Source organism: Telmatherina bonti, assembly GCF_933228915.1.
Source record: "Telmatherina bonti genome assembly, chromosome: 20".
NCBI classification, from domain to species: domain Eukaryota; kingdom Metazoa; phylum Chordata; class Actinopteri; order Atheriniformes; family Telmatherinidae; genus Telmatherina; species Telmatherina bonti.
In genome coordinates, this window is record NC_136618.1 from 27035206 (window position 1) to 27049161 (window position 13956).

The 13956-nt window shown below is 43.4% G+C and overlaps 1 protein-coding gene across 8 annotated transcripts in view; it reads right to left on the reverse strand.

Moving 5' to 3' along the window:
* The window catches only part of arhgap21a (Rho GTPase activating protein 21a), a 108441-nt gene that overhangs the window by 11991 nt on the left and 82494 nt on the right, over positions 1 to 13956 (reverse strand). For 5 of the 8 annotated variants that reach the window (XM_079259813.1, XM_079259816.1, XM_079259812.1 and 2 more), the window contains 7 exons: positions 12081 to 12104; positions 8764 to 10735; positions 2405 to 2551; positions 2213 to 2315; positions 1985 to 2021; positions 1771 to 1890; positions 1247 to 1546 (listed from right to left, as the gene is read on the reverse strand). In XM_079259813.1, the coding sequence (XP_079115939.1) occupies positions 1247 to 1546; positions 1771 to 1890; positions 1985 to 2021; positions 2213 to 2315; positions 2405 to 2551; positions 8764 to 10735; positions 12081 to 12104 (2703 nt within the window). The remainder of the gene's footprint in view (positions 1 to 1246; positions 1547 to 1770; positions 1891 to 1984; positions 2022 to 2212; positions 2316 to 2404; positions 2552 to 8763; positions 10736 to 12080; positions 12105 to 13956) is intronic. The other 3 variants (XM_079259814.1, XM_079259810.1, XM_079259811.1) reach the window with 2 other exon arrangements.

Consider the following 13956-nt stretch of genomic DNA (forward strand, 5'->3'; position numbering starts at 1 on the left):
CTTAAATTTCTAACTGGGGAGGGGGCGAAAGGGAAGCTCCGTATCTCTTTACAACTCATGTGATCAAAAGATCCCACATATCTTCTAAATACATGCTGCATTTCTGATAGGTCTACATTTCCTAAAGTTAAACAAAAACAGCCACAAAAACACATTTATTTCTCCGTTTCTGTGAGTAGTGTTTAACCCATAACTGGGCACGTGAAAAAGAAACAACTTGTTTATTTTGATGCTGTTTATGTTGCTGATTCATCTTCTAAAAGACTGCAAACCCTTGCAAAGGCTGATCAGAAAGGTCCTGGATTCCAGGTTATCCTCATCATTCATGGCTGCTGTACACATATGGTTACAAGATTACATGTTTTTAGTGGAGGTGAGGACATACGAGGTTTTCTAAGGAAATACTAACATTGGGGATGCAGCTGGAAAGCAGTTTTGTGGAATTTGACAAAAAACAAAGAAGTTATTGCCGTCTCTAACTTATTTCTCCTTTTTTCCACAGGTCTTCCTGATTAAGTGCAGTTGTACATGTTGATCTGGCTTTCCTGTCCTCTCCACCCCAACCAGTCGAGGCAGATGGCTGCTCTCCCTGAGCCGGGTTCTGCCGGAGGTTTCCTTCCTGTTAAAGGGGAGTTTTTTTCCTTCCCACTGTCGCCTCCTGCAGTTCAGGATGGGGGATTGGATCGAAGTCATGACTCGATGCAATCAGTTGGTTTCTATTATAGGATATGTATGAATGTGTATGGAAAGTTCCCTGTGACAACATTGTTGTGAAGTGGCGCTGTACAAATAAAGCTGATTGAATTGAATTATATCTGTGCTGAACGTGGTCGGGTATGACAATAAAATGAGAGGGAATTACAGTAAATTATAACCAGCTTGCAGGCATCGAGGAAGTATGCAAACCTAAGCTAAAAGGTGCCAAGTCAGAGGCACGGAGGACTGTTTCAAACTTAGTGTTGCAGCTTGTGCAACATTTTATTTTCACTTTCAAGTTGTTCCATCTCTCCCCTCCAGTAAACTTCATTTCCTTTTCACAACAGACTTTAATCTAATCTTGTTTTTTTTCTGGCGTTGCTGAAATGTGACCTGGCAGCTCGTGCATAAACTAAATACTAAACAAAAAAAACTAATATATGCAACAATCACACAGTTCAACGTGAAACAACCAACAGCCCATCAGCTCACATCCTTACAGTGCTGAGAAACTACTTTCCACGGCTTATCACTCTTCTTCTTCTCATACCTCCTCGTCCAGGTTGCTGTTCTCCTGGATGGCTCTGATCCAGGCCAGCATGTCTTCTCGGTCCTCAGCCTGGAACAAGTGCTCGCAGTCCGACGTGGTCAGCCTCAGCACGTTCTTTCGCTTCGTGTCGCTGTAGGAGATGTCGATCAGACACGCCTTCACGCTGATCTGTAAGGGCTCCTCTATGGTCTGACAGTTTGCGTGCGCTTGGCCTTCTTTTTTATCTTTATACAAGCAGAGGTAGTGGCCTCTCAGAACAGCGTACATTTGTTTCCACGGACGCATACCTCCTCCGACACGCTGCGAAAAGAGGACAGGAAGGTCAGTCAATCAGTATTGGTTTCTAACACATAATCAGCAGCTTTTAGGACGACACGGGACGTCGTACAATGAGGTTTGAGCCAAGTGAGACGCAAAGGTACGAAATAAAATAGACTTTAGTGTCCCGCTCTGGTTTCTATACATATAGTAGGTCACACACATGTTTTCTGTGCCAGTGTGGGAGTTACATGACATGCACACACCTTGCTCTTTTCTGTGTTCATCTGCTTGAAATGCAGAAAACCCTCTTTGGTGGCGTCGCAAAAGACGTCCGATGAGGAGTCCCTCCTAGATCCCGAATCATCCGATGACCTGTCCACAGCCTGAAACAAGATAATTACAGCAATGGTTGAATGATTCGCATTTCTACAGAAAGGAAAATGCTGATAAATCAGTCATGTGCACCAAGAAACTCACCTTCCTCAAACCTTTCAGACCAGGTATCAAAGACCTCCTACGTTACAGAGAGAACAACATTAAAAGAGCTGAATGTGTCAGAAGAAAGGATTTAATGCAAGTTTATGAAACAAACACAGGTGTGGAGGAAGTCACCTGACCTCAAGTCTCTACTAAATAAACAGAAAATGGACGCAACACCTATATAAGGAGATGATATCTGCATATTTATACTTGTGTGCAACTCACCCTCTGCTTTCCTCTCTATAGTTATCCAGTCCTTCATCGTACGACTTGGACCGTTCGCTTTTCGTACCAGAATCTGACTCAATAATTGTGAGACAGACAGAATCTATTAAAAGAAGGTCACACAACTACATGACACTGACCTGAAACTGCTGCGGCGGACTCAGTCGGCGAGTTTGCGGTGATGAAACATACCTTGGTCGTGAGACAGCTGGCGGCAAATGAGAGGGGATGAAGAGGTGGGGCTGGGTGGGATGGTGGTGATGACAGGAGCTCCGGATATCACAACAGAGGCAGGAATGTGCGTGCTGTCCAGGTCGATGCTGGGACTGGACGGCTCGTCTGAGGGAAGATATATGGCGAGTGAGTTCCAACACGGGGGATGCTGTCAGATTGAGCACCAACCAGAGGCACGGAGACCTCTCAGCCACAACCGGGGACTGGAGCTGGCTTTGCACAACTTTCTGTTGCATCAGTTGCTTGTTACTCAGGCAACTGAGTAACAAGCACACAGCAGAGGCAGATGGCTGCCTGACCTTGAGCCGGGTTCTGCCGGAGGTTTCCTTCCTGTTAAAAGGGAGTTTTTTTCCCTTCCCACTGTCGCCAGTGTGTTTGCTCAGGATGAGAGATTGAGTTGAAGCCTCCAACTCAATCTGTTGGTTGAGTTGGAGGCTAAACCAAGCGTTTTGAGGTGCATTGTCGTGATTTGACGCTACATAAATAAAGTTGAAATGAATTACTGGTTCTGTGAAAGATGAACAATCTGCAAGCATCAACCCTCAGCTTAAAAACCGTACCTCCTGTAAATTACGTCCTCCTTCGTGTAGTCAGAGAGATTTTTCTGCTAAAGCGTGCAGCTTTACCCTCAGTCGTTAGGCTGCTGTCTACAGGATATTTAACTGGAAATCCATCTGTCTGAAATCAGCTTCATTGATGCACAGAAGTCACAGGTGCTTGAAACTTGGAAAAGTCCTCAATATTTTAGAACCAGTTTAATTTTAAGTTTAATATTAGATTTTTTTTTAGATGTTTTTTTAGATTTTTTTTTTTTAAGTAATTCCTGAAAGATTAAGAGGAACCCACATGCCACGAAAAAACCCAAAGATTATCTATTGAACAAGAGGACCCAACGCTGGACATGTGTGTGACAAACTATGTGGTGTAAAAGCTGGATGATAAAACAATCTCAAAATTATAATTCGACTTAGATTGAAAAGCCTGACATAACAATAAGCATGACATTTTCAGTCTGTCCATCCACATAGTCAGCCGTGTGTCCCTCAGCGTCCTGCAGGCCACTAGTTGGTGGTAAAACCAACAATATGTAAATACAGTCTTCGGAGAAAGACATTATCATGAATAAAATTTAGCATTAAAGTACCAATAACTGCAAAAAGCTATTATAAATTCCATATTTCAGTTGGCGGGGAAAGCCAGGGAAAAAAGATGCAGTTCAGCCTGGACTTAAACGGACCTAAGGACTGAGAGGACCTGATAGAGGAAGACTGGTCCTTAGTCTGGGCAAAGCCACAGAAAAGGCTTTATCCCCTCTGGTCTTCAGCCCGGCTTCAGGGACAACCAGCAGGAGCTGGTCAGCTGACCTCAGCGCTGTGGGTGGAGCACTGGGCTGCAACAGCCAACCTAAACCTAAACAAGACAGGCCCAAGGAGTTTAAACCTTAAATTTCACCCAGTGCAACTTGGTGCACCAGGTCTTACAGTGCAAAACAGACATTTTTCATTTCATCATAACATTATGATCATATTTTTACGTCTTTTCTCTCCCCATATCGCTGAGCCTGATGTGAACTTCAGAGAATACAGGGTAAATATTACAGTGAAATAAGCCATGCAAAGCCTGATCTACATGTCAATGAAAATATGCCATTAAAAGAATCAATGCTGTTTCTGCCATTAGCCCATCTCCTAACAACACCATTGTCCCGTTTGCAAATGTCCTGGACAGACCAATATTTTGTGGATGTGAAAACAAAGTGAAACTTTTTTCAGTTTGAATGAAAAGTGTTATGTTTGGAGAAAAGACAACAAGGCCTTATCGCATCTGTGACACAGAGTGTTGGTGGTGTCATGGCTTGTTTACAGCAACTGGGCCAAAACAACTTGTCATCACTGATGGAAACTAATGTTGAATCTAATGTTGAAATGTCAAGCGAACCGAATCTACTGAGAAAGTGAACTACACAGCAAAGCAACAGCCACAAACACACAAACACTTCCACCAAGAGACGGCTGAGGAATGTTAATGTTTTACGATGGTTGAGTCAAAGTCTCGACATTAATCCTGCAGAAATATTGAAGGACATGCAGCAAGCAGGATGAGGAGACTGTAAAGTCACCACAGGCATGGAGGGGGAAAAAAGGGTTACTCACAACAGGATGCATAAAAAAAAACTAAACTAAAGGAGCAAAAATATTATTTTTGTTTATTTTGTCTTAATTATTACAACTTGAAATGGTTAAACAATCTAAACAGCCATCCAGTTATTGGTTTCTACTCAGGGACAAATTCTCTGAATTAAAACATCAAAAGCAAAAGGCTTAATTCTCCTCTGCAGTCTCACCTTGAATACATTTATCATCAGACAGCAATAAAAAGCAGAGATAAGGGCGTATATGGCGAAGGCCGAGTCATGCAGACAGAGCATGTAACGCATCCAGCCGGATAAGCTGCTGCAGATTACACCTTTCCTTTTGCATAAACACATCAAGTACAGCTAGCTAACATTGCATCATCGCAGACGAGACTGTCATAATGTCTGATATGTGTTATCAGCAGGATGGCAAGCCCTAAAAACAAATTTAAAAAATGTACACAGAGCAAATGTGTCCAGAAATGAATCATATCAGTAAATGTAGAGATGAGGAGGAGTAGGTGAGACAAAACAAGCTAGTATGTCCTTCCAAAGACTATTTTATGTTTTCTTATAAAAAAAAATGTTATGGTGGTCAAGTTGATGCCAGCTTCTAACTTCACACCAGTTAAAACAACAACAGCAAACCAGAAAAAGAAGGCATGCTTTGGTAATAAACATCAGATCTGCTGCTTGGTGAGGTGGGCTAACAACCGCGGTGAGATGTGTTTGTCCTCCAATGTGCACATCTCCCATAACATGCAAACTTCACTTCCACCAGCCATCTCTTCATCACTTCTGATTCTGTCACTGGGAAGATGGTGGCATGACTGATTTTTTTTTTTTTCTTCCTCTCATGTCCATATGTTAAAAATGAACTTTGAGTTTGGAGACAGTTAGCTTAGCTTTCCATAAAAACTGGGAACGCGGGCAGACGACTAGCCTGAATCTGTCCAAAGATAAAACAGTTCTGACAGCGTGGATTTCCTTGATGGTGCTTTATGATTTCTTGGCATGTAGTTCATGAGGGTGTTGGCAGAGACTCCAGAGACTCACAGCAAGCAGGCAGAGACCAGTCCAGCACACACACACAGCTTCACACTGCTTATCGTGTATGTGCTTCATTTTCTGTGCGCAATTAAAAAAACTATAAGCAACCAATTAGCTAGTTGTAGAAGAGCTGGAAAGATGTTTTTTGGTTTTTTTTTAATATTTAGAGAGATTTTGGTTTTTATTTTCCATTTCCAACAAAATAGCAAAAATGCACTTTGCTAAGATATGAATAAAAAAGTCAACTATCTATAAGCAGTAGGACTGTGACGATATGCTTTTGTCCCGATTCGATTCAATTTTTTGGGTGTCGATTCAATTTAAATTCCGATTCTCACAATTTTTTGATATTGATCATTTTTGTTGATTAAAAAAAATAAATGTAGAAAACTTTTTTTTTTTTTGCTCGTCATTTTTCTTGATTTCAATGAGGAAAAAACAACACAGTAGCCAGACCATCATTCTGCTGTTATTATGCACAAGAAGACAAGTAAAAAGATCAATAAAAACAATAAAAATGACAAAAAAATCTATAATGGGTTATTTTTATTTGAAAAATAAAAAAAAAATTAACAAAAGAAAAAAAAAATCTATTTTAAAATTATGAAGCAAAAAAAATCCCAATTTTCGATTTTTTTAATTAGATGTTCCCACCCCTAATAAACAGAGTAGAAAAAACACAATTTTCATGGTTTCCATTCACATTTTGGTAGATTTAAATTAAGTGCTGAGATTGCAATCTAAGCTCAACATGCAGAGGGATGATATGAACAGATGAGTACCTATCCGCTGTTTCTGGCTTGATAACGAACACAGCAGCCGCCCTCATCGGATTAAAATGACTCAACAATGAAGACACAACTGAGGATGCATGCATGAGTTTGTGCTCGTCAGCTTCTGAGGGTTGCAGAGATGAGAATGACCCAACAAGCTTCCGACATAACAACACCACTGCTGATAAAACAGAGGATCATCGGATACAAGAGGGACGTGATGCTTTGCATGCGCAGCTGCAGAAGCTGTGCACTGTCCCAAGCACGAGATGTCTGGCAGGCCGCTAATGTAAAGCAGCAGTTCCACTTGTTGTATGGAGCTGTGCTGTGAAATCTAAGTGAAGCAGACCGCTGCAGGAATGCTCTTATTTCTCAGTTATGTCACAGTCCATTAGGACACTGTTCTTGGGTTACTGTCTTTGCCCAACGCAGAGGGAAATATGAGATGTTTAAAGGAGGGTGTGCACTCAGAAATATATGTTTCTGTGTTGCCCTACTCGGATGCCAAAAGCTGGTTTGAATATATCATGCTTCACTGCAGTACAGTCACATAATCACACACCAGACACAATGTCACCCAAGCTCAAAAAACCCCAAGAAAACAATGTATTTCACCATTTAAATACATATTATTGTGTTTTTTCTGAACATATAGCTTGGTAAATGGTGCTTTCTTTATCACATGGACTTATTTGTTACACACTGAATGACTACAGATGACTGGTTTAAACATATTTCCAAGGGAAATTCCCTTTCAGAACTTGATTATGTGACGATACCCCAGTAAAGCCACAATAGAAGATGCACACAATGGATTCCCTTGTAGTATGGCGAGTAAGGCAACATAAACAATGAATGGCTCACACTTGATTTTTACTGCATTTTTGTGATTTACATGCACAAGATTGCAGAGCTGATGGATTTTTGGGGTGTTTTCTTTGGTTGGGTTTATTTACAACTTGTCACGATTATTATATGATTGTTTTGTTCTAGTTATTTGACCTGACGGCGGTCAAACTGTTGACATACTCTTTATTCACCTGGATGTATAGAGAAGAGATTAAACTAAGAGAAGATATAAATAAGGAAAGCAGCTGTTTGGTTTCCCACAATTGAATGGAAATTACGTAATAGATGTATTTCCATCAGTATCTATTGACATAAAATCATGGATTAGGTGTCAAAGCCAAACAACATGGCACTGCACTGGGTACAACAAAACGTTTGGCTCAATGAATAAACAGATTCAGATTTCATGATAGCAACATGCATATCTCCAGGTATTTATGTCTATAAAATAGGGCATGTGCCCCTAAAAAGTATTGAACAGAATGTTCTCCGAAACCACATGAAATGGAAGCTTTGAGATTAAATCACTTGCTAAGTGTGAATGAGAGCTAACAGCACAATCACAATGTTACAGGCAGCCAAGAGCAAAACTGAAAAGCTTCATCACAGATGAGGGTAACTACCTCAGACTTTAAGAAAACCTGGTACAGGGAGAACAGGGAATGCAAAACAGTAGATTTTGCACATTTGATATCAAAGCTGATTCCAATAAATGCCCTTTTCTGTTTATTTCTTCCTCCAATTATACTGAAAATCAAGTGTTTCCTGTTGTTGTTAAAAATGTGACATGACAGGAGTTACTTCAGGCACAATTCATGCGTCACATGAATACATTTTAAACACTTGGTGTTTCCACTTTGAGCTCTAACTTGGCAAGATAGAAAGAAGAATTAAGGTTAAAGTTCAAGGCAGGTGTTACTGCAAATAATCCCAGAAAATAACTTTTAGGTGGTTTTCATAAGATATTACAGGGGTGGAGTTAAACTTGTCATCTAAAGCATGCAGTTACAATAATAAAACTGTATCATACAGTTTAGTTGTGCTTTTGTATTTAAGCTACTACAGCATGTCAGACATGTTAAAATGTCATTAATCAAATCAAATCAAAGATACTTTATTCATCCCCGAGGGGAAATTCAAGGTTCAAGCCAGCTCATCCAAGGTTTGACATATAGACATGAAACACAATGACAAAAAATTACAGAACCAAACTGAAGCTTAGGCCCCGTACTATTCAGTCTTTGTAAATGCCAAATGTCACTGTTTACTAGCTGTGAATCAATAAAGTCAACATTTCTTGAAGAAGACCATTAAATGATCAGTTTCAAAGCCAAATGCTTTATAATCTGTTTTTGTCAGAACTCAGAAAAGCTAAAAGTCTGAACTTTGCATGAGAACGTTCATTCAATACCACATAAGAAATGTCTAGTAGGAGAATTTCATACATTCCCACAGGGGTCAACTGTTGCTATAGAAACAGGCACACGTTGAAGAAATGAGGTCAGACTTACCTATGAAGGGGATTGAATCCAGAGAGTCGTCCAGATCGTTGGAGCCAGATGTTTGCCTCGTGTCTCCCAGCCGTCTCAGATGCATCTCCCGGCAGCTCTCATTGGACATCCATAAGAAAGCTCCATCGGCAGAACCCGCCTTCACCAGAGGCGCTGACTTATGAGACACCCCTTTCTGGGTGTCATTAACAGCTAATACGTAGGAAGGAGGGCGAACATGGGCGGACCCACAGCTTTTGTCCCTTAAAACCACAACTGTTGCATCAGGACCTTCGACACCATCAAAACCACCATTAGTCCTCACGAGTGTGCTGGTAGAACTCGAGGTTTCCTTAACGTTTGGCTTCACAGCTTCATTAGTGGACGAAGCAGTGACTGCAGTGTTTTGTAGCTGTCTCTGCAGGGGAAGTTTTGAGGAGGCACCAGAGCAAGATGAGGATCTGGTTGCCAACCCAGACTCTGTCCTGCTCTCCACTTTTAAGCTGTCCGACCGGCTCCTGAGCTGCAGGTGCAGAGGAGAGGAGTAGCTCAGATGGTTCCCCATGGCATTAGAACTTTGGTCTTTTCCAGAATCTGTGGTTTTAGTGGAGGACAAGGCAGGAGAGGAGTCCGAAATGAGGTTTTTGACAGGCAGACGGGACGGTCTCATTATGACGCCATCTGTCCTTGTTGGTAGTGCAGAGTCTGTCGTACCTTTAGAGACATCGGAAGCACCTACAGTCTTGTTAGATAATCCACCTCGTCGCCCTTCGACCTCCTGTCCAGTGAGACTCCTGTTCAGATGAGGTAAAGCTCTGTGGCTTGCTTCCTGCCTGTTGGCCCGTGCCTCCTCTCCCTGGCACAACAGCAGCCTGTCCTCCACCGCTGTTCTGTCCACAGACACCACCCCACCTCGTTCTGCAGGCTGCTGCCCCAGGTAGTCACAAGACCGCGCTCGAGGTTTGGCCACTCTGGTGGAAGTGGCGGAAGGCAGAACATCCTGAGAAGCGCTGCGAGACCAACTTCTTGTCGGCATCTTCCTCTCCGATCCACCTCCTAGCCTCTCTTGGGAGACGCTGCGTAACGGTGTCCCTACCTGACTACCTGTATCGACTCCACGGTCGTTTGATGCGCTCCTCCGCCTGACCTGGGAGCCAGGCGAGCTCTTTTGACTGCTGCACGAAGGTGTAACGCGTTGCTGGGCGTAGGCGGAGTTCGAACTGGTAGCTGCTCGCAAGCTATCCAGGCGCTCCTGGATGGTGCGACAGCCGTAGGTGTGGAGTCTCTTGGCATCAATATAGTCCTTATAGGTGGTGTAGTTTCTCCAGTCAATGTTCTGGTGAGGGGAGGTGGTGGAGGCAGTGGGGGAGGGTGAGTAGTGGTTGGAGCTGGGTGAGATGGCGGTGGAGAATGTATCCGGTGAGGCAGCGAGCGGGGCCCGTACGGTTGTTGATAGGGTGTCGTTATAGACTGCACCAGGTCTGGATGTTGAGGACGAAGAGTAAACTGTGGCTTCTGTTGGACGGGAAGACGGGTACTGCAACTGCGCACCCCCAGGGACGGAGGGAATGATGGGTTTGGGTCTAGCTGAGCTAGAATCTGCTACAGAACCGTACCGGTTTTCTTCTGTCCTGTGGCTGGGTCCAGCCCGAGCCACCTGGGACCCCCTGTCCACTGGATCAGGAGGCATAGCGGCAGTCCTCGTGTTCTCAGTACAGACACACACCACTGTCTGAGACTTTGATGTCTGCTGGGGAGGAAGGGATGGAGGGACAGGGATCTCCACCCGGTAGCTCTTGTCGGCGGTTGCCCCTCGCCTTGCTTGTCCCGGCACTCTGGGGGTCTCGCTGACTGCAGCAGACTCGGACGGCTGGGCCATGCCCGCAGCCTTCAGCTCTATCCGAGGGTAGCATATGGGAGGAGGTTCGGGGATGTTCTGGGCATTTCCGCTGTATGCCTCATTTCCTTTGAGATATGCATCCTGGGAGTATGCCTGCCAGAGATTACAGGACACCACGTCACTGAAGTCACCATGACATGAAGAAAACTACATCACATTAAACCCAAGCAGGTAAGACTTAACCAAAAACAGGAAGAACAAAGCTTTCCTAAGACACATAACCAGAGCAAGGAGCGCTTTGGAGGCGCTGTGAAAGAAACAACCCAGATCACACTGACGCTTTTATGATTTTTCACACCTAATTTATCCTTTTTCCTGTTTAGATATTAAAGTTAAAGTCTGACAAAGTTACTGCCACCTCCAACCTAACAACGCTAGTATTTTCTCTAAAAATACCTCATCTGCCCTAATGTGGCCGGCCGTGCTTTAAGACTGGAGAGAGCCCGGTAAATCCATGACTGTCATTAACTGATGGGGTCTCTGAGTGAGCTGATGAGATTATCAGCAGGACAATCACTGCTGCTGCATTCTCCCAGTGAACTGTAAGCGACAGCTGGATTCAGCCTGTCGATAACAATACACAGCATGCTGAAAGCAGACCCGGCGCTAAGTGTTAATTCTGCAAGTCAAACACAGCTCTCTCAGCAGTTCTTTTCCTAAGAGATGACAAACAAACGTTAGAAATGTTAAGTACCCTGACAGGCAATAAGAGAGGGAAGAGAACGCCAGAGAGGCAAAAAGAGTTTGACCAGTAAGCTGGAAAGTTGAGAAGAAAGGCATGGAGACAGAGGGAGGATTAAGCTGGCAGTGGCTTACCCACCTTTGCTATTGGAGAGTGCGCCCTGAGGCATGAGGAGAGGTTGAACGGGGGTCTCCTCGGCCTGTTTTTGACAGCTAACACTACTTCTGTCAGCATGGCTTCACAACTGTACTGTCACTGATCTCTGCTTAATTAAAACTTGAGTTAAAAACATTTAAACTATGCTGCTGACTTGTATGTAAAGTATTAAAGCTTCAGGGAATAATTCCAGGCTGCATAGTGAGCATGCCGCTCCTCCTCATCCTCTCAGTGCACACACTCTTGAGAAAATGAAAGGGAAAGAGTTGTTAAGCTGGACTTTAATCAGTAGCAGTCTACCTGTGGTGTCAAGTTACAACTGCATTGACACAGCGCTGCCGGCTGCCGCCCTCTGGATCTAAGACTCCCAGTCAAATAGAAACCAATTTCCTGATTATGGAAAGTACACCGACATGTTTAAAGGTCTGCTTTTTTCGTAAATCATTCCCAAACAGAAAAGAGAAAACGTGACCTTATAAATAATCATCATGAGAGTAAATACAGAGAAAAGGGGATTTTCATTGGGGTTTGCCAGCTCCTACATGTGCAAACACAAAAATGTCATGGGGGAGGTGAATTTCCCTGAGTTTCCCTTCTTACCAGAGCAGTGATATCCCTGGAAAACTGCAGTCCACAGGTTAGATAAGCAGAGAAAAGAGGAAGAGAGAGAAGGAAAACAAAAAGAGGTGAGCATAAAGAGGTAAGAGACACAACATCAGAAATGGAGAAAAAGCTGCAACTTCTCTGACATCAAGAAAAGGCTAAAAATGGATCTCACAGAAGAATAGAAGCGAGTTGTGTTTGTGAGTCTTTCTCAGACCTGAATGCATCCGTTCTGAACATTATTACTCCATCATCACCACAGCTGCTGTCAGAAGATTAATCCATCCAGTTGGCTTCTCCTCCCTCCACATTACTCTGCGTGTCTCTCCCACACTCACCTGCTCACTGAGGCACCTCCCCTCGCTCTCTCTGCCTCCTCCAGCATTTCACTAACGTCGCACACCCTCTACATTAGCTTCCTAACTCGTCTCTGCTAACCTCCGGCTCAGTTACACACTGCTTATCATATGCTCTCTTTTGGGTGAGCATAAACCGCACGCTTGCGTGATCCGCTCTGCCTTCCTCCCTGTAAACAGCGCGCTGAATGGAGTCAGCTGACTGCAGCTACGCTCCCTCTGGTAGCGAGGGGAGGGGGTGTTAAAAGTCACCCAAGACAGACAAACACATTTAAAATCAGACAAACAAACTGGCTGATACTTGTGTGCATGCATCTGTCACTTCAAGCCAAAGAAAGGAGCAATAAGCTTCATGTTTAGAGGGAATAAAAGGTCAAAAGATATTTTGTAATCTTAAAAATGAGACTCTTAAGAGCTCCTGATTTCAACAATCAGTCATAACTTCACATCAAATAACTCTTGGCCTCATTTGAATCTCTCAGCCATGTGAGCGATCAGACTCATTCCATGATGCCAAAAGCAAGTGTGTGTGTGTGTGTGTGTGTGTGTGTGTGTGTGGCTTTTTGCTGCACTGTGGCCGAGCTAACAACCTATGTGAGGAATTTAGCAACACAGATGGATCTGACTCAGTTCTCTGGTTACAGACAAATTTCCCAATCAGAGGTGAGAAACATGTGGTGACTGGTTTGACTCAGCTCGGCGCTGCGTTATCGTCTGTGTGGCTCTGGACCCTGACCGACGGTGCAGGCTGGTGGTTTACATCAGCGGTCTGACCGCCACCAGAGCGGTCAGCTGTGGCATAAAGTACAGATTAGTTCCTTTTCGGATCACTTGCAATTTTGGCAACTGGACCACTAACACGAGACAATCAATACCAGTCTTGGGGATTGTGTCCAACATCAGTTCTTCTAGTGTTGCCAATCTAATCCACCATGCTCCCTATGATTCTAATCCAGATTATATTTAAAATCTACATAAAATCACACTCAATAAGAGCTTGTTGGTAGAAAGCCTGTTGACTCTTTGTCCCTGAGAAGTGTGAGGCCAACTTAACACATTGGTGCCAACTTGCCATGTGTATTATGTGGTAATTCTGGTTCGTCTCAACCTGCAACATTCATACTCTCACTTCTGTTCAGCAGAATCACTCACTAAAACTCACAAGCAGCTTCCTAAAACCACACTCGGAGAAGTTTAAACGAAACATTAAAGACTCTTACTCAGTCATTCCTCAAGTTAAGTACCTGAATGCACATACTTAACGTATTGTTTATATTGTCCTTACGAGGAAAAAGCACAACTTAAGTGTTTTTTTTCCTAACAGACTTTAGTATAATCTAACTTCTGGTTGTGAGAAAGAAACCCAGAGGAAGACATGAAGATGATCAAACTCAATGTGTTGTGTTTGGTTGTATTTCCTTGTTACAACCCCAGTAACCAGTCATCCCACTCCGCATGTTTACACTGTTCCACATTTAGGATGAGCTTCTGTTGTAGCTCGCTGAGGCCATTAAACT